The sequence below is a fragment of the Haliotis asinina genome, unplaced genomic scaffold (genome assembly GCF_037392515.1).
Source record: "Haliotis asinina isolate JCU_RB_2024 unplaced genomic scaffold, JCU_Hal_asi_v2 scaffold_18, whole genome shotgun sequence".
NCBI lineage: Eukaryota > Metazoa > Mollusca > Gastropoda > Lepetellida > Haliotidae > Haliotis > Haliotis asinina.
This window is the reverse complement of record NW_027133890.1, coordinates 1656163-1678617: the sequence shown is the minus strand read 5'-3', so window position 1 is coordinate 1678617 and position 22455 is coordinate 1656163. Positions and strand designations below refer to the sequence as shown.

The following is a 22455-nucleotide window of genomic DNA, read 5'->3' as shown; positions in this document are numbered from 1 at the left end:
CAGTGGTCCAGGGAGACATCACTTGGGTTGGTGGACAGATACAGTGGTCCAGGGAGACATCACTTGGGTTGGTGGACAGATACAGTGGTCCAGGGGGACATCAACTTGTGTTGGTGGACAGATAAAGTGGTCCAGGGAGACATCACTTGGGTTGGTGGACAGATACAGTGGTCAGTTGAGACATCACTTGTGTTCGTGGACAGATACAGTGGTCCATGGGGACATCAACTTGTGTTGGTGGACAGATGCAGTAGTCCAGGGAGACATCACTTGGGTTGGTGGACAGATACAGTGGTCCAGGGAGACATCACTTGGGTTGGTGGACAGATACAGAGGTCCATTGAGACATCACTTGGGTAGGTGGACATATTCGGTAGTACATTGAGAGATCACTTGGGTAGGTGGACAGACACAGTGGTCCACTGAGACATCACTTGCGTAGATGGACAGACACAATAGTCTAGGGACACGTCTTTCGGTTTGGTTGACAGATACAGTAGTCTAGGGAGACATCACTTGTGTTGGTGGACATATACAGTGGTCCAGGGAGACATCAACTTGTGTTGGTGGACATATACAGTGGTCCAGGGACACATCACTTGTGTTGGTGGACATATACAGTGGTCCAGGGAGACATCAACTTGTGTTGGTGGACATATACAGTGGTCCAGGGAGACATCACTTGTGTTAGTGGACATATACAGTGGTCCAGGGAGACATCAACTTGTGTTGGTGGACAGATACAGTGGTCCAGGGAGACATCACTAGGTTGGGTGGACAGATACAGTGGTCCAGGGAGACATCAACTTGTGTTGGTGGACAGACACAGTGGTCCAGGAGACATCACTTGTGTTGGTGGACATATACAATGGTCCAGGGAGACATCAACTTGTGTTGGTGGACAGATACTGTGGTCCAGGGAGACATCACTTGTGTTGGTGCACAGATACAGTGGTCCAGGGGGACATCACTTGGTTTGGTGGACAGATACAGTGGTCCAGGGAGACATCACTTGGGTTGGTGGACAGATACAGTGGTCCAGGGGGACATCAACTTGTGTTGGTGGACAGATAAAGTGGGCCAGGGAGACATCACTTGGGTTGGTGGACAGATACAGTGGTCCAGGGAGACATCACTTGGGTTGGTGGACAGATACAGTGGTCAATTGAGACATCACTTGTGTTCGTGGACAGATACAGTGGTCCAGGGGGACATCACTTGGGTTGGTGGACAGATAAAGTGGTCCAGGGAGACATCACTTGGGTTGGTGGACAGATACAGAGATCCATTGAGACATCACTTGGGTAGGTGGACATATTCGGTAGTACATTGAGAGATCACTTGGGTAGGTGGACAGACACAGTGGTCCACTGAGACATCACTTGCGTAGATGGACAGATTCAATAGTCTAGGGACACGTCTTTCGGTTTGGTGGACAGATACAGTAGTCTAGGGAGACATCACTTGTGTTGGTGGACATATACAGTGGTCCAGGGAGACATCAACTTGTGTTGGTGGACATATACAGTGGTCCAGGGAGACATCACTTGTGTTGGTGGACATATACAGTGGTCCAGGGAGACATCAACTTGTGTTGGTGGACATATACAGTGGTCCAGGGAGACATCACTTGTGTTAGTGGACATATACAGTGGTCCAGGGAGACATCAACTTGTGTTGGTGGACAGATACAGTGGTCCAGGGAGACATCACTAGGTTGGGTGGACAGATACAGTGGTCCAGGGAGACATCAACTTGTGTTGGTGGACAGACACAGTGGTCCAGGGAGACATCACTTGTGTTGGTGGACCTATACAGTGGTCCAGGGAGACATCAACTTGTGTTGGTGGACATATACAGTGGTCCAGGGAGACATCACTTGTGTTGGTGGACAGATGCAGTGGTCCAGTGGGACATCACTTGGTTTGGTGGACATATACTGTGGTCCAGGAGACATCACTTGTGTTGGTGGACATATACAATGGTCCAGGGAGACATCAACTTGTGTTGGTGGACAGATACTGTGGTCCAGGGAGACATCACTTGTGTTGGTGCACAGATACAGTGGTCCAGGGGGACATCACTTGGTTTGGTGGACAGATACAGTGGTCCAGGGAGACATCAACTTGTGTTGGTGGACAGATACAGTGGTCCAGGGAGACATCACTTGGTTTGGTGGACAGATACAGTGGTCCTGGGAGACATCACTTGGGCTGGTGGACAGATACAGTGGTCCAGGGAGACATCACTTGTGTTCGTGGACAGATACAGTGGTCCAGGGGGACATCAACTTGTGTTGGTGGACAGATAAAGTGGTCCAGGGAGACATCACTTGGGTTGGTGGACAGATACAGTGGTCCAGGGGGACATCACTTGGTTTGGTGGACAGATACAGTGGTCCAGGGGGACATCAACTTGGGTTGGTGGACAGATACAGTGGTCCAGGGGGACATCAACTTGTGTTGGTGGACAGATAAAGTGGTCCAGGGAGACATCACTTGTGTTCGTGGACAGATACAGTGGTCCAGGGGGACATCAACTTGTGTTGGTGGACAGATACAGTGGTCCTGGGAGACATCACTTCGGTTGTTGGACAGATACAGTGGTCCAGGGAGACATCACTTGTGTTGGTGGACAGATACAGTGGTCCAGGGGGACATCAACTTGTGTTGGTGGACAGATACAGTAGTCCAGGGAGACATCACTTGTGTTGGTGGAGAGATAGAGTGGTCCAGGGAGACATCACTTTTGTTGGTGGACAGATACAGTGGTCCAGGGGGACATCAACTTGTGTTGGTGGACAGATAAAGTGGTCCAGGGAGACATCACTTGTGTTGGTGGACAGATACAGTGGTCCAGGGGGACATCACTTGGTTGGGTGGACAGATACAGTGGTCCAGGGAGACATCAACTTGTGTTGGTGGACAGATACAGTGGTCCAGGGAGACATCACTTGGGTTGGTGGACAGATACAGTGGTCCAGGGAGACATCACTTGGGTTGGTGGACATATACAGTGGTCCAGGGGGACATCAACTTGTGTTGGTGGACAGATACAGTGGTCCAGGGAGACATCACTTGTGTTGGTGGACAGATACAGTGGTCCAGGGAGACATCACTTGTGTTGGTGGACAGATACAGTGGTCCAGGGAGACATCACTTGTGTTGGTGGACAGATACAGTGGTCCAGGGAGACATCACTTGGGTTGGTGGACAGATACAGTGGTCAATTGAGACATCACTTGTGTTCGTGGACAGATACAGTGGTCCTGGGATACATCAACTTGTGTTGGTGAACAGATACAGTGGTCCAGGGAGACATCACTTGTGTTGGTGGACAGATACAGTAGTCCAGGGAGACATCACTTGGGTTGGTGGACAGATACAGTGGTCCAGGGGGACATCACTTGGTTTGGTGGACAGATACAGTGGTCCAGGGAGACATCAACTTGTGTTGGTGGACAGATACAGTGGTCCAGGGAGACATCAAGTTGTGTTGGTGGACAGATACAGTGGTCCAGGGAGACATCACTTGTGTTGGTGGACAGATACAGTGGTCCAGGGGGACATCAACTTGTGTTGGTGGACAGATACAGTAGTCCAGGGAGACATCACTTGGGTTGGTGGACAGATACAGTGGTCCAGGGAGACATCACTTGTGTTGGTGGACAGATACAGTGGTCCAGGGAGACATCAACTTGTGTTGGTTTACAGATACAGTAGTCCAGGGAGACATCACTTGGGTTGGTGGACAGATACAGTGGTCCAGGGAGACATCACTTGTGTTGGTGGACAGATACAGTGGTCCAGGGAGACATCAACTTGTGTTGGTGGACAGATACAGTGGTCCAGGGGGACATCAACTTGTGTTGGTGGACAGATACAGTAGTCCAGGGAGACATCAACTTGTGTTGGTGGACAGATACAGTAGTCCAGGGAGACATCACTTGTGTTGGTGGACAGATACAGTGGTCCAGGGGGACATCAACTTTTGTTGGTGGACAGATACAGTGGTCCAGGGAGATATCACTTGTGTTGGTGGACAGATACAGTAGTCCAGGGAGACATCACTTGGGTTGGTGGACAGATACAGTGGTCCAGGGGGACATCACTTGGTTTGGTGGACAGATACAGTGGTCCAGGGAGACATCAACTTGTGTTGGTGGACAGATAAAGTGGTCCAGGGAGACATCAAGTTGTGTTGGTGGACAGATACAGTGGTCAATTGAGACATCACTTGTGTTGGTGGACAGATACAGTGGTCCAGGGGGACATCAACTTGTGTTGGTGGACAGATACAGTAGTCCAGGGAGACATCACTTGTGTTGGTGGACAGATACAGTGGTCCAGGGAGACATCACTTGTGTTGGTGGACAGATACAGTGGTCCAGGGGGACATCAACTTGTGTTGGTGGACAGATACAGTAGTCCAGGGAGACATCACTTGTGTTGGTGGAGAGATAGAGTGGTCCAGGGAGACATCACTTGTGTTGGTGGACAGATACAGTGGTCCAGGGGGACATCAACTTGTGTTGGTGGACAGATAAAGTGGTCCAGGGAGACATCACTTGTGTTGGTGGACAGATACAGTGGTCCAGGGGGACATCACTTGGTTGGGTGGACAGATACAGTGGTCCAGGGAGACATCAACTTGTGTTGGTGGACAGATACAGTGGTCCAGGGAGACATCACTTGGGTTGGTGGACAGATACAGTGGTCCAGGGAGACATCACTTGGGTTGGTGGACATATACAGTGGTCCAGGGGGACATCAACTTGTGTTGGTGGACAGATAAAGTGGTCCAGGGAGACATCACTTGGGTTGGTGGACAGATACAGTGGTCCAGGGAGACATCACTTGTGTTGGTGGACAGATACAGTGGTCCAGGGAGACATCACTTGTGTTGGTGGACAGATACAGTGGTCCAGGGAGACATCACTTGGGTTGGTGGACAGATACAGTGGTCCAGGGAGACATCACTTGTGTTGGTGGACAGATACAGTGGTCCAGGGAGACATCACTTGGGTTGGTGGACAGATACAGTGGTCAATTGAGACATCACTTGTGTTCGTGGACAGATACAGTGGTCCTGGGATACATCAACTTGTGTTGGTGAACAGATACAGTGGTCCAGGGAGACATCACTTGTGTTGGTGGACAGATACAGTAGTCCAGGGAGACATCACTTGGGTTGGTGGACAGATACAGTGGTCCAGGGGGACATCACTTGGTTTGGTGGACAGATACAGTGGTCCAGTGAGACATCAACTTGTGTTGGTGGACAGATAAAGTGGTCCAGGGAGACATCAAGTTGTGTTGGTGGACAGATACAGTGGTCCAGGGAGACATCACTTGTGTTGGTGGACAGATACAGTGGTCCAGGGGGACATCAACTTGTGTTGGTGGACAGATACAGTAGTCCAGGGAGACATCACTTGGGTTGGTGGACAGATACAGTGGTCCAGGGAGACATCACTTGTGTTGGTGGACAGATACAGTGGTCCAGGGAGATATCAACTTGTGTTGGTTTACAGATACAGTAGTCCAGGGAGACATCACTTGGGTTGGTGGACAGATACAGTGGTCCAGGGAGACATCACTTGTGTTGGTGGACAGATACAGTGGTCCAGGGAGACATCAACTTGTGTTGGTGGACAGATACAGTGGTCCAGGGGGACATCAACTTGTGTTGGTGGACAGATACAGTAGTCCAGGGAGACATCAACTTGTGTTGGTGGACAGATACAGTAGTCCAGGGAGACATCACTTGTGTTGGTGGACAGATACAGTGGTCCAGGGGGACATCAACTTTTGTTGGTGGACAGATACAGTGGTCCAGGGAGACATCACTTGTGTTGGTGGACAGATACAGTAGTCCAGGGAGACATCACTTGGGTTGGTGGACAGATACAGTGGTCCAGGGGGACATCACTTGGTTTGGTGGACAGATACAGTGGTCCAGGGAGACATCAACTTGTGTTGGTGGACAGATAAAGTGGTCCAGGGAGACATCAAGTTGTGTTGGTGGACAGATACAGTGGTCCAGGGAGACATCACTTGTGTTGGTGGACAGATACAGTGGTCCAGGGGGACATCAACTTGTGTTGGTGGACAGATACAGTAGTCCAGGGAGACATCACTTGGGTTGGTGGACAGATACAGTGGTCCAGGGAGACATCACTTGTGTTGGTGGACAGATAGAGTGGTCCAGGGAGACATCAACTTGTGTTGGTGGACAGATACAGTAGTCCTGGGAGACATCACTTGGGTTGGTGGACAGATACAGTGGTCCAGGGAGACATCACTTGTGTTGGTGGACAGATACAGTGGTCCAGGGAGACATCAACTTGTGTTGGTGGACAGATACAGTGGTCCAGGGAGACATCAACTTGTGTTGGTGGACAGATACAGTGGTCCAGGGAGACATCAACTTGTGTTGGTGGACAGATACAGTGGTCCAGGGAGACATCAACTTGTGTTGGTGGACAGATACAGTGGTCCAGGGAGACATCACTTGTGTTGGTGGACAGATACAGTGGTCCAGGGGGACATCACTTGGTTTGGTGGACAGATACAGTGGTCCAGGGAGACATCAACTTGTGTTGGTGGACAGATAAAGTGGTCCAGGGAGACATCAACTTGTGTTGGTGGACAGATACAGTGGTCCAGGGAGACATCACTTGTGTTGGTGGACAGATAGAGTGGTCCAGGGGGACATCACTTGGTTTGGTGGACAGATACAGTAGTCCAGGGAGACATCACTTGGGTTGGTGGACAGATACAGTGGTCCAGGGAGACATCACTTGGGTTGGTGGACAGATACAGTGGTCCAGGGAGACATCACTTGGGTTGGTGGACAGATACAGTGGTCAATTGAGACATCACTTGTGTTCGTGGACAGATACAGTGGTCCTGGGAGACATCACTTGGGCTGGTGGACAGATACAGTGGTCCAGGGAGACATCACTTGTGTTGGTGGACAGATACAGTAGTCCAGGGAGACATCACTTGGGTTGGTGGACAGATACAGTGGTCCAGGGAGACATCATTTGGGCTGGTGGACAGATACAGTGGTCCAGGGAGACATCAACTTGTTGAAGCGTCAGCTGTATGTGGAAAGTTGGGACATTCCCCCAGTGCTATGTCAATCCACTGATTAAGTTGTATATCATGCAACATTTTCCTCTCTGGGTTTCTATTTATATGAAAGCCAGGTAACGAGGATGTAGAAACAGTTTTGTATATTCATGTGTGGTAGGCTCAATAATGTAAGGTGCATTCATTCCTTGTATGACTTTACATGTCCTGGTGTTTAGTGGAGCCACACCTTTGGCACAGGTAGAGTGTATGCTTTCATCTCATATGTCACTGTAGTAGAGTACAGGTTGAATAGGAACATTCAAATACGTTTTGGATATCCGATATAGACATAGCAGGTAAACAGATGGACTAATCATATTATTGCCTCGTATGTAGGGTATAGTTATTACCTGACAGGTGTAGACTGCATTATTACCTGACAGATGTTTGTACTATTACCTGACAGGTGTTAGTGTGCTATTACCTGACAGGTGTAGGATGTATCATTACCTGACAGTTGTACACTTTACGTTTACCTGAAAGGTGTTACTATACTATTACCTGACAGGTGTAGACTGCATTATTACCTGACAGATGTTTGTACTATTACCTGACAGGTCTAGGATGTATCATTACCTGACAGTTGTACACTTTACGTTTACCTGAAAGGTGTTACTGTACTATTACCTGACAGGTGTAGACTGCATTATTACCTGACAGATGTTTGTACTATTACCTGACAGGTCTAGGATGTATCATTACCTGACAGTTGTACACTTTACGTTTACCTGAAAGGTGTTACTATACTATTTCCTGACAGGTGTAGACTGCATTATTACCTGACAGATGTTTGTACAATTACCTGACAGGTCTAGGATGTATCATTACCTGACAGTTGTACACTTTACGTTTACCTGAAAGGTGTTACTATACTAATACCTGACAGATGTAGACTGTATTATTACCTGACAGATGTTTGTACTATTATCTGACAGGTCTAGGATGTATCATTACCTGACAGTTGTACACTTTACGTTTACCTGACAAGTGTTACTATACTAATACCTGACAGATGTACACTGTATTATTACCTGACAGGTGTTAGTGTACTATTGCTTGACAGGTGTCACTGAATTATTACCTGACAGGTGTAGACTGTACTATTACCTGACAGGTGTAGATAGTATCATTACTTGCCATTTGTAGACTGAATATTGCCTCACATGGAATGGGGAGATTTCTGCATGTCTCACCTGTATGTAAAATGGGGTAGATGTCTGCATGTATCACCTGCATGTGAGATGGGGCAGGTGTCTGCATGTATCACCTGTATGGGAGATGGGGGTAGATGTCTGCATGTATCACCTGTATGTGAGATGGTGCGAGTCGTCTGCATGTATCACCTGTATGTAAAATGGGGGTAGATGTCTGCATGTATCACCTGTATGTGAGATGGTGCGAGTCGTCTGCATGTATCACCTGTATGTAAAATGGGTTAGATGTCTGCATGTCTCATCTGTATGTGAGATGGGGGTAGATGTCTGCATGTATCACCTGTATGTGAGATGGGGGTAGATGTCTGCATGCCTCACCTGTATGTAAAATGGATTAGATGTCTGCATGTCTCTCCTGTATATGAGGTGGGGTTAGATGTCTGCATGTCTCATCTGTATGTGAGATGGGGGTAGATGTCTGCATGTATCACCTGTATGTGAGATGGGGGTAGATGTCTGCATGTCTCACTTGTATGCGAGATGGGGGTAGATGTCTGCAAGTCTCACCTGTATGTAAAATGGGTTAGATGTCTGCATGTCTCACCTGTATGTGAGATGGTGGGAGTCGTCTGCGTGTCTCACCTGTATGTAAAATGGGTTAGATGTCTGCATGTATCACCTGTATGTGAGATGTGAAGTGTCTGCATGTCTCACCTGTATGTGAGATGGGTTAGATGTCTGCATGTATCACCTGTATGTGACATGAGTGAGGTGTCTGTATTTATCACCTGTATGTGAGATGGTGGGAGTCGTCTGCATGTCTCACCTGTATGTGAGATGGGGGTGATGTCTGCATGTGTCACCTGTATGTGAGATGGGGGTGATGTCTTCATGTCTCACCTGTATGTGAGATAGGGGTGATGTCTGCATGTATCACCTGTATGTGAGATGGGGAGGTGTCTGCATGTATAACTTACTGTATATGAGAAAGGGGAGATATGTGTATCTAGCACATATATTAGGGATGGTTAGATGTCTGTATCTTGCCACATGTGTCATTTGTGAGATAAGATGGGGTCTCTTGCAGTTGCATATGGCCAGTGCTAATGGCTACCGGAGTGTTGTCAAGCTGTTATTAAACAACAATGCTGATGTGAATGTCACTGATGATATTGGATGGACACCACTACATGTTGCAGCCAAATACTGCCAGGTAGACCGCCATGAAATCACCAGTCTGTGTCTTGTACATGTTTTCTATTTTTTGATATGTTGTGTTTGAGAAGGTGGTGGACAGACAAATTAGTTCATCAGCTCCAAAGCCACATGGAAAAAAGCCCCTTAGACAAAAGCCTTTTTTATAGTAAAAGTAACAAATGAGACAAAAGACCAAAATATGTTTTCTCAAGGTGGTTTGAGTAGGATGCTGGTCTGGAGGAATAAAGTGGTCTTGAGAAGCAATCCGAAGGCTTTGCAGCTTATAATATTATATAAAAGTTGCTCCACAGTTTCTTGAGAATGTTGGACACACTGTAAGATTTTTTTATAAACTGTGACAAGTGCTGGGCTATGTTGATAGTTTACATTAAAATGTAAATAACTTTTGTTAAATCTCAGTTGTTTTCATACGTACTGTCATATGGGGTTTTTGTGAGATGGCTTCGACTTTCTTCAAAAGGATGTTTGTCCAAACGCTTATGTCTGTGGGGCTTCGATCCTTTTTGTCAAGTAGGTGGATGTGTCATCATGTGAAGGTATTTGTCTGTGTGGAGGTGAAAATATTCATCTATCTGACGGTGAATGTATTTGTCTGTGTGAAGGTGAAGGTTGCTCGTCAGCTGCTGAAACATGGAGCGGACTGTGAACGTGAGGACCAGCATGGAAGGAAGCCTGTAGAGGTGGCTGGCACGGACGAGGTGCAGCGGGTCCTCCAGGAGGCGCGCCGCAACATCATTACCGGAAGTGTCATTGTTAACTCGCAGGATTCCGACAATGAACTAGAAGATATGGAAACAATTGTCAGTAAAACCATGTAAGTCAGACTCAATCATCATACACGCAGTACCCACTCCACAGTACCCACACCACAGTACCTACAACACAGTACCCACTCCACAGTACCTACAACACAGCACCTACTCAACAGTACCCACTCCACAGTATCTACATCACAGCACCTACACTACAGTACCTACACTACAGTACCTACACTACAGTACCTACACTACAGTACCTACACCACAACACCTACTCAACAGTACCCACTCCACAGTATCTACATCACAGTACCTACACTACAGTGCCTACACTACAATACCTACACCATAGTACCTACACTACAGTACCTACACTACAGTACCTACTCAACAGTACCCACACCACAGTATCTACATCACAGTACCCACACCACAGTACCTACACCACAGTACCTACACCACAGTATCTACATCACAGTACCTACACTAGAGTACCTACACTACAGTATGTACACTACAGTACCCACACTACAGTACCTACACCACAGTACCCACACCACAGTACCCACACCACAGTACCCACTCCACAGTACCTACACTACAGTACCCACTCCACAGTATCTACATCACATTTCCCACACCACAGTACCCACACCAAAGTAACCTACACTACAGTACCTACACTACAGTACCTACAGTACAGAACCTACAGTACAGTATGCACACTACAGTACCCCCACCACAGTACGCCCACCACAGTACCCGCACCACAGTACCCCCACCACAGAACCTGCATCACATTACCCACACCACAGTACCCACATCACAGTACGCACACCACAGTACCCACACCACAGTATCTACACTACAGTGCCTACACCACAGTACCCACACCACAGTACCCACACCACAGCACCTACACCACAGTACCCACTCCACAGTACCTACACTACAGTACCTACACCACTGTACCCACACCACAGTACCCACGCCACAGTACACACACCACAGTACACACACCACATTACCTACACCACAGTACCCACACCACAGTGCCTTCACCACAGTACCCACACCACAGTGCCTTCACCACAGTACCCACACCACAGTACCTGGAACACAGTACTGACTGCTCAGTACATACATCACAAAACCTACCACAGTACCCACGCCATAGTACCAATGACATAGTACCTGCACCACAGTACCCACATCACAGTACCCTCACCACAGTACCTACACGACATCACCTACAACATAGTATCTACAACACAGTACCCACACCACATTACCTACACCACAGTACCCACACCGTAGTACTAATATTAGTAGTACTGAAAACACAGTACCTACACCAATGTACTTGCATCACAGTACCCAAACCACATTACCTACACCACAGTACCGGCACAGCTCAGTACCTACAACACAGTACCTACATGAAAGTATCCACACAAATGTAATGACACCACAGTACCCACACTACCCAAACCACAGTACCTACAACACAGTACCTACAATATATTACTCACACCACAGTACCTAAACCACATTACCTACAACACAGTACCCACACCACATTACCTACACCACAGTACCCACACCGTAGTACTCATATTAGTAGTACTGAAAACACAGTACCTACACCAATGTACTTGCATCACAGTACCCAAACCACATTACCTACACCACAGTACCGGCACAGCTCAGTACCTACAACACAGTACCTACATGAAAGTATCCACACAAATGTAACGACACCACAGTACCCACACTACCCAAACCACAGTACCTACAACACAGTACCTACAACATATTACTCACACCACAGTACCTAAACCACATTACCTACACCAAAGTACCAGCACACCACAGTACATAGAATACAGTACCCACACCACAGTACCTACTAAACAGTACCTACACAACTAAATCCACACCATAGTACACTTCAAGAGAGTACACACACAACAGTAATTACACCAGAGCACCTACACCACAGTACCCATACCACAATACCTACACCACTGTACCCATAACACAGTACTTACAGCACAGCACTTACAACACAGTACCCACACCACAGTACCTACACTACAGTACCCACACCACAGTACACATGTCACGGTACCCACCCCAAGGTACCTGCAACACAGTACCTGCACCAGCAATGCACCCACACCACAGCAGCCACATTACTGTGCCTACAACACAGTACCTACACCAATGTACTTTATTGGTACTGCTGATTTAATCAATATCCAACATGATGTTATAGTTGATTCTAGAGTTGAATCTAAACATATGCCCGTGATTCTCTGTGTCGACTCTGTAGCAGGTTCTACTCGTAGACTTGTGAATGATATATCTTTTAAGCCTATGCCACATGCCGAAGGCGGTTTTACTTTCAAGTGGAATGATAACAAGACATCGGAATGTTTAATTTCCCTTAGTAACACATGTCCCTCATTTCAAGATATGGTGGATGAAGTTGACGGTATACTTAACAACAGTTTAGATATGTTTGTGAAAGCTGTTCTTTCCGCATCTGAATGTATGAAAAAATCCCTTAAAAGTGGATCAGTTGGCGATAACACAGGATTTTATACTCTGAATTGTAAAAAAACTAAGCAAGAAGCACGACAGCATTTGAGACGATTTAGACAAGATGAGAAACAAATATAAAAATGTTTGTTGAATATTAAAGCGTGATTACCAGAACAGAAAAAGAGATATTCTTAAAAATACTGTTAATAATTCCTCTAGATTCCTCTGGAAGGAGTTAAGGAATATTCCCAGACGTGATAACAGAAACTGTAATATTGAACTTGACAGCTGGTTGAATCATTTTAAGAATGTATTCCAAAGCATAGATCTACTTGGCGCTAATAATGATACATCCGTCCAAGATGACAATCTGCTTGAAGATCTTGATTCAGACATTCTTGATGAGCACCCATAACTAATAAAGAAATTCCTGATGCACTCCAGCACTTAAAGAATGGTAAATCCCCAGGTAATGATCATATCATAATTGAAATGTTAAAATGTTCAGAAGCCGTTATTATCCCGTTCTTGGGCAAATTATTTTAGTTAAAATTATAAGTTCTCCAATGATGCTTTATTTCCTGACCAGTGATCAAAGGCAATTATCATCCCTCTACATAAAAGGGGTAATAGAGACAATCCTGAAACTATAGAGGGATATCTATACTCTGTACTGTGAGTAAACTTTACACATGTATACTTAATGCAAGATTGACTAATTGGGCTACCCTAAGAGACAAATTGACAGAAACTCAGGCTGGCTTTAAAAACGGATATTCAGCAGCAGATCACATTTTCACATTATATGCTATCATTCATAAAACCCTACTGAAGAAGAAAAAGAAGGTATATGTCGCCTTTGTTGATTTCCGAAAGGCCTTTGACTCTATCCACCGTAAAAAACTATGGCATTGTCTTTATGCAACTGGTTTAAATGGAAAGATGCTTAGAGCACTGAAAAGTATTTATAGTTTGGTTAAAGCCTGTGTAAAAAGTAATAATATTTTATCAGATTATTATGATTGCCCAATAGGATTAAGGCAGGGATGTATTCTAAGTCTGCTTCTCTTCTCGTTTTTTATCAATGAATTGTCATTTGTATCCCATGGTGCCTCTTATGTTGTCATAAGCGTGTTTACATTGTACTTGTGTATCATTCAACATATATATGTATTTATCTGTATAACTGTATATGGGCCGATGGCCTTCATACGAAATAAAAGACTTGTTGACTTGACTACTCACACCACAGCACCCACACCACTGTACCTACACCAATGTAACGACATCACAGTACCCACACCACAATATCTACACCCCACTATCCATACCACAGTACCCACACCACAGTACCACTGTTCAAACACCACTTTGCACTGTTGTATAGTGATGGGTCTGTTGTACAGTGAGTGACAGGTCTGTTGTACTGTGACTGATGGGTCTCTTGTACTGTGAGTGACAGGTCTGTTGGGCAGTGAGTGATGGGTCTGTTGTACTGTGAGTGACAGGTCTGTTGTGCAGTGAGTGATGGGTCTGTGTATCTGCTTTAGGCATACTGCTCATATGGATCTGTCCCGGTCCGACAAGCTGCTGGAATCACAGATCCGCTATGGTCAACAGGGAGCAGTGCATGCTGGGATGGATGAAGATGAGGATGAGGCCAGCAGTGATACAGCTTATGTCTCGGCTATATGGAGAGTTGCAGATTTTGAAGAGGTGATCAATTTTTATCAGATTTTGAATCTGATTCTGTATTTCTAGATTCAGCTTCATTACATAGTGTGGAGCCTTCTGAAAGTGTTTCAGAATGGTGATCTTTGCTATTACCACCATGTTTGAACAGATACTGCTGCTTATAGGTGGTGATTGGATGGCTCTTTTGATGTAAATATGTATGTACGTTTCTTCACAGGCCAGTCCTCCGATGTGGCATATGACTGATGACCTCACCACATTCACTGACCTGACAGAGAAGACGATGGTGGAGACTCTACAAACACGTTATGCAGATAAACTTATATATGTAAGTATGTTCACAGCAGGGACTGGCTTCGGCTGCGATATCACGATTTTCTTCCATTAATTGCTGTAAAATCATGCTCAAATTTATCTGCAGCAATTTAAAATCACATCCTGCTCACCTGTGTGAGTAGAAATAATAGAGTGTTTAAATCTATTTTACTAAGAAAGGCTTTGTCGTTATTTTGTTTCTGTCAAAGATGTTGCCTATTTCTACCTATTTTTAATAGCTTCCGGTATGGAATTTCAAACATTGATACACAGTACTGTACAAAACGAGCTGCGCTGCAAGGAGTATGGTAAACACTGAACTTCGCAGTAGAGTGTTGTTTGTGTCCTAAATAGTAATTTTCTGATTGTGTAAAGATGAAAATATGAAAGAAAAATGGAAGGGGATATCATGAATGTTTTGAATGGAAGAAACTCACCCCAGTCTTTGCTTCCTTTATGCGTGGTTTATCTGCACATATAATTGTATTAGCCTTCGTTTTCGTTAAAACTTAACTTATTGAAGTTGTAGTCATTTTTTTGTAAATAATATGATAAAACATAACTTTCATATATATAAACAGTAGGGTTAGTACCTTTCAAATGATGTATGGTATGTAGTGACACTGATTTATGAGCTGATATTTGCCTTGATAAACACAGACGTCATCTATGACCTCAGAGTATCTGTGAACTATGCGTCATGGCAGTAAATGCTTCTGGCTGACTGGTGTTGAAAGAGTTAATTCATTTCTGGTTGACTGGTGTTGAAAGAGTTAATTCATTGCAGTATTCATGATTGGTGGACTTAGAGTTGATTATGACAATGACTAAGCCTGACAATGACTAACCCTGACAATGACTAACCCTGACAATGACTAACCCTGGCAATGACTAACCCTGACAATGACTAACCCTGACAATGACTAACCCTGGCAATGACTAACCCTGACAATGACTAACCCTGGCAATGACTAACCCTGACAATGACTAACCCTGACAATGACTAACCCTGGCAATGACTAACCCTGACAATGACTAACCCTGGCAATGACTAACCCTGACAATGACTAACCCTGGCAATGACTAACCCTGACAATGACTAACCCTGACAATGACTAACCCTGGCAATGACTAACCCTGGCAATGTCCTATTTGTTGTTTATTCCTTTTCTTCTGAATGACCATGAACATTTAAGTCTCATTAGATTTGAAAAAATCTCATGTATTTGGTCCCATGTGAGATCTTATCTCATATCTTTTCTGAGCCAGGTTTATCCCTGCCACAGTCAATACAGGTAGACTTAAATATGTAAGCATGCCCACATGTCCACAGCTGATACAGATAGAATTATATATGTGGCTACAGTCAGTGGTGGAGTGAATACAAACAAGCAATACAGATAATGTATCTACGTCCATAGGCTCAATTAGGAAGATATCAACACAACTGGTCAAAAATAATGTTTCTTTATTCTCAAAAGTCACCACAATAAATGGTTCATGTTCCAGACATACATTGGGGACATCCTACTGGCTGTAAACCCCTTCATGGAGCTGCCATACTACGCCAAGTCTGTAAGTATATATATGGACCTCCATGGACCTTGGTGTGTGGAGTGACAGGCTGTAAGTATATATATGGAGGTCTGTGGACCTTGGTGTGTGGAGTCGCATGCTGTAAGCAAATATATGGACCTCCTTGGACCTTGGTGTGTGGAGTGGCATGCTATAAGTATGTACATGGTGGTGGTGGTGTGTGGTCCTGTGCATGGAGCTCAGGTCACAAATCAGTGGAAGTTAAGCAACGTTGATCTTGAACAGTCCTTGGATGGGTGACCGTGTTTGGCAGCTTGACTCCTGAGCTCAGTTTTTAGGACTTTAGTCCTGTCCCACAACAAAGCACATGTGATAGGCAAGTGAGTTTGTTGAAAATTGCCTCTGTTCACTCAGTAGAAAATGGGTACCCGGTGGGATACCCAGGTGACCTTCTAGCACCAAACAGGCAGCTTGGGTTATCCAGGGTAAAAATATGCATGCTTTGACTGTTAGCGCTAAAAGCATTCTCCCTGTGAATGGAGTTGGGCGCAAATAAATACACATATTATTGTCTATTATTGTTTACGTGGATCTGTATGGTGGGGTGGGTAGGTTGATACAAACACATGGATCTTTCTTGCAGTCTCACCCTGAGATGGTCATGAACACGCGTAGTTGACAGAGGTTGGTCACTAGATGTTATCCATTCAATGATAAAACCCTCCACTCATGCCCTTCAGATGAGACGAACCTGGAGTGATGACTTGATGAAGTCACTGTGATGTTGTTATGATAAGGGTCTTGTGTTTCAAGGAAAACCTTATTCTAACTGACATGCTGGTGTGCTTATGGGGAATTAGTCCAAAGTTGCAAGAAGCTAATTACAATTTTAGGATGGCCATAGAGTCAGTACAACCCTCTTGGCTGAGGACTACAGCTGATCAGTGTTGGACGTTTAAACCCGTCTGCCCAATACTTGGCATTGGTGACTTATTTAAACTGAACTTGAAACAATAAAATGATTACGATTTGTTAAATGATACAAGACAGGCGTGCCCTATAATAGCCAATGAAATACCGTATATGCAGAGAGGGATGTGGCCAACTGGAATGACCAGGCAGGGGGTAGTGATCTTGAGTTAATCCTATCTCAAGTGGCATTAATTCCACTGGCACATTTTCTGATTTACTGATTTACTGATTTACTGATTTACTGATTTTAATGAGTCTACTTTGATGTATAGACTATAGCTTGGATTACAATAGATGCGCTTGCGCTGAGCCATGTCTTAGTGACCCTGATTTGAAGTGTTTGCACAATGTCATTCTAATATGGTGATGACATGTTTACTACCTCAGCAAAGCAGTTTATTAAACTGTCTAGGCATAACTCTTGTCTTACTGGAGGGTTCATCTAACAGTGCCGTTCTGAATGTCTCAAGGCAAGGATTTATCAACAACATCTGTGAATAGGTGTAGTCATAACTTAAACCTTTTTTCAATAGCATGTCTGTGAGATGAGTTCTATTACTTCTGACAGGAGTCATTCTCTAATCTGTTACTTATCATGATGAAATTAATATTCTATGTGCATATTTTCCTAATATCTGAATCCTAATGTATAGTGCTTGTTGTGGTAATAAATAATAAAGAAATTTTGTAGAAATCATAATTCTCTGATAATGTCATGAAATGTATCGTAAACCAAAAAAGGCCTTTTAAAGCTTCCACCAATTAAATTAAGTGGGCAGCACAAAATTCTTCAATTCCACAACCACGCAGGTTAACATTTAGTGTGTTTGTTATGGTTGTCTTCTCTATCGATGTTAGTAGTCTGTACTAACTTAGCTTCTTGTAGGACACAACAGGCAAGTGTTTGTATTTGTAAGAACATTGTACATTATCAGCTGTGATAAAACAGTTTTGAACCCTACCTCTACCCAACAAATACATACATTTCGAAGTACCCTAGGAAGGTTTACGTGGTTGCCACAATTCCACAAGGGGAGATAACTCCCACAGTCCTAGTGGACTATATGGAGGACACCAGTAAAGCTGTGGGCAAATCTCATGGAAAAGGTAATCAAATGACAGAAGTAGTATTTGTAGAACTGCTATCTTTGTTGATTCTGGTATAAGTTATGATTATGTGGAACACATGACTGATGGATGTTCTCCTTGTCATCAGATCAGCAGAGAGTACCATGACTGTCACCACCTGACATCCCTCAGCCCCCATGTGTTTGCTGTTGCGGAGCAAGCACATCGCCACCTGGTGTCATGTCAGATGTCCCAATGCTGTGTGATTAGTGGTGAGAGTGGGTCTGGGAAGACGGAATCATGCAAATTCCTGGTTCAGCATCTCCTCCGTGTTTCCGAGAGTACCGAAACTGGACTAAGCAGCAAGATAAACCAGGTACACTTAGATACAGCTGACTGAGCAGAAAGATAAACCAGGTACACTTAGATACAGCTGACTGAGCAGAAAGATAAACCAGGTACACTTAGATACAGCTGACTGAGCAGATAGATGAACCAGGTACACTTAGATACAGATGACTGAGCAGAAAGATAAACCAGGTACACTTAGATACAGCTGACTGAGCAGAAAGATAAACCAGGTACACTTAGATACAGCTGACTGAGCAGATAGATGAACCAGGTACACTTAGATACAGATGACTGAGCAGAAAGATAAACCAGGTACACTTAGATACAGCTGACTGAGCAGATAGATGAACCAGGTACACTTAGATACAGCTGACTGAGCAGATAGATAAACCAGGTACACTAAGATACAGCTGACTGAGCAGATAGATAAACCAGGTACACTCAGATACAGATGACTGAGCAGATAGATAAACCAGGTACACTCAGATACAGATGACTGAGCAGATAGATAAACCAGGTACACATAGATACAACTGACTGAGCAGACGAAAACTAAAACAGGTTGACACTGCTGTATTCATACAGGTGAGACAGTGACTGTTGATACAGGTGAGACAGTGACTGTTGATACAGGTGAGACAGTGACTGTTGATACAAGTGAGACAGTGATTGTTGATACAGGTGAGACAGTGATTCTTGATACAGGTGAGACAGTGACTGTTGATACAGGTGAGACAGTGATTGTTGATACAGGTGAGACAGTGATTGTTGATACAGGTAAGACAGTGATTCTTGATACAGGTGAGACAGTGACTGTTGATACAGGTGAGACAGTGATTGTTGATACAGGTGAGACAGTGATTGTTGATACAGGTGAGACAGTGACTGTTGATACAGATGAAACAATGATTGTTGATACAGGTGAACCCTCTTCTGGAAGCTTTCGGCAATGCCAGGACAGTGATGAATGACAACTCCAGCCGTTTCGCAAAGTGTCTTGAGGTCAGCTACTCAATGGATGGAGGCATTGTTGGAGGTCAGTACAGAGTACAATAAAAGTACACATAAATTGTATGATTTACAGCTGAGGTGTCCCAGCATCACGTGTCTGTAATGGATAAGATGTCTCATCATCTGATTTCTCATAAACTTGGTGTGGTGGAGTTGCGTATTGGTTAAAGCTTTTGCTCGTCATAGTGAAAATTGCTCTTCATGGTGTGGCAGTTTTGTGGTAGTCCCTCCCGTGGCTACAAGGTGGGAAACCCACTTCTGGAGTTCTCCACTGTGATATTGCTATTGTTATCAGAGTGACATAAAACCAACTTCCAGCATCTGGTTTCTGTCACTGCTAAGATGACCCAAAATCTTCTTTCTGTCACTGCTAAGATGACCCAAAATCTTCTTTCTGTCACAGCTAAGATGACCCAAAATCTTCTTTCTGTCACAGCTAAGATGACCCAAAATCTTCTTTCTGTCACAGCTAAGATGACCCAAAATGTTCTTTCTGTCACTGTTAAGATGACCCAAAATCTTCTTTCTGTCACAGCTAAGATGACCCAAAATCTTCATTCGGACACAGCTAAGATGACCCAAAATGTTCTTTCTGTCACAGCTAAGATGACCCAAAATCTTCTTTCTGTCACTGCTAAGATGACCCAAAATCTTCTTTCTGTCACTGCTAAGATGACCCAAAATCTTCTTTCTGTCACAGCTAAGATGACCCAAAATGTTCTTTCTGTCACAGCTAAGATGACCCAAAATATTCTTTCTGTCACAGCTAAGAAGACCCAAAATCTTCTTTCTGTCACAGCTAAGATGACCCAAAATCTTCTTTCTGTCACAGCTAAGATGACCCAAAATCTTCTTTCTGTCACAGCTAAGATGACCCAAAATCTTCTTTCTGTCACAGCTAAGATGACCCAAAATCTTCTTTCTGTCACTGCTAAGATGACCCAAAATGTTCTTTCTGTCACAGCTAAGATGACCCAAAATGTTCTTTCTGTCACAGCTAAGATGACCCAAAATGTTCTTTCTGTCACTGCTAAGATGACCCAAAATCTTCTTTCTGTCACAGCTAAGATGACCCAAAATCTTCTTTCTGTCACAGCTAAGATGACCCAGCATCTCATCTCAGTTACAGCTAAGATGACCCAACATCTGATTTCCATTGTCACTAAGATGTCCGAAAATTTTGTTTCTGTTGGAGCTTAGAGATGTCCCAAAATCTTGTTTCTGTTACAGCTAAGATGACCCAACATCTGGTTTCTGTTACAGCTAATACGACCCAACATCTGGTCCCTGTTACAGCTAAGATGACCCAACATCTGGTCTCTGTTATAGCTTAGATGACCCAAGATCTGTTTTCTCTTACAACTACGATGACCCAACTTTTGGTTTCTGTTACAGCTAAGATGACCCAGTATTTGCTTGAGAAGTCCCGAGTGGTTCACCAGGGTCGAGGAGAGAGAAATTTCCATATCTTTTACTGGATGTTGTCTGGCATCACCCCAGAGGAGGCCAGCTGCTGTCTGTTTGACAAAGAGTTTGATTTCAGGTTGGTATCCGTCATGGTGTGGATGTCATGATATGCCAAGTCAAACATTGGTCACATTAGAACCAGGAAACAACAAAAGTCAAAACCAATTTAATCAGCATTTTTCAGATAAATTCTTTGTTAACTCAGTTTAGGAATTTAGCTGATACTTTTGGATAGTGTGTTTCTAATGGTTTTCATTCCTACTTTATGTGTGCAGTTATCTGCAGTGTGATGGCCGTGATGTCCAGCACAAGCTGGTGTCTGAGGACCGCCAGAAGTTCTGGGATGTCAAGAACTGTCTCCAGTATGTGGGATTTGCTAGTGAGGTGAGGGAACCTCAACAGTCAGGTGTGACACCAGCAGACTCAGTTGAACTATTGACATGATGCAGACAACTCACAACATTACCACACCAAGACCACACCACTCTCACACCACTACCACGCCACTATCACACCATTATTACAACACTACCACACCACTCTCACACCACTACCACGCTACCTATCACACCACTACTACAACACTACCACACCACTCTCACACCACTCTCACACCACTACCACGCCACTATCACACCACTACTACAACACTACCACACCACTCTCACACCACTACCATGCCACTATCACACCACTACTACAACACTACCACACCACTCTCACACCACTACCACGCCACTATCACACCACTACTACAACACTACCACATCACTCCCACAACACTCCCACATCACTACCACAACACTCCCACAACACTACCACATCACTCCCACATCACTCTCAAAACACTACCACAACGCTACCACAAACACTCCCACAACACTACCACAAACACTACCACAAACACTCCCACAACGCTCCCACAACACTCCCACAAACACTCCCACAACGCTCCCACATCATTCCCACATCACTACCACATCACTACTACAACACTCCCACAACTCTCCCACAAGACTACCAAGACTCCCACACCTGTTCCACGGCACCACCAGACCACCTGACCTCCCATCTTCCACCTCTCCCTACCCTACCTGTTTCACAGCACCACCAGACCACCTGACCTCCCATCTTCCACCTCTCCCACACCTCTCCCATACCTGTTCCACAGCATCACCAGACCACCTGACCTCCCATCTTCCACCTCTCCCACACCTCTTTCAC

At 44.7% G+C, this 22455-nt stretch overlaps 1 protein-coding gene across 1 annotated transcript in view; it reads left to right on the top strand.

Moving 5' to 3' along the window:
* Positions 1-22455, top strand: part of LOC137269884 (unconventional myosin-XVI-like) — a 268971-nt gene that overhangs the window by 37750 nt on the left and 208766 nt on the right. The window contains exons 6-14 of the mRNA XM_067803717.1: positions 9381-9506; positions 10114-10325; positions 14367-14532; positions 14729-14839; positions 16336-16401; positions 18551-18778; positions 19675-19789; positions 21160-21307; positions 21507-21615. Of these exons, the coding sequence (XP_067659818.1) occupies positions 9381-9506; positions 10114-10325; positions 14367-14532; positions 14729-14839; positions 16336-16401; positions 18551-18778; positions 19675-19789; positions 21160-21307; positions 21507-21615 (1281 nt within the window). The remainder of the gene's footprint in view (positions 1-9380; positions 9507-10113; positions 10326-14366; positions 14533-14728; positions 14840-16335; positions 16402-18550; positions 18779-19674; positions 19790-21159; positions 21308-21506; positions 21616-22455) is intronic.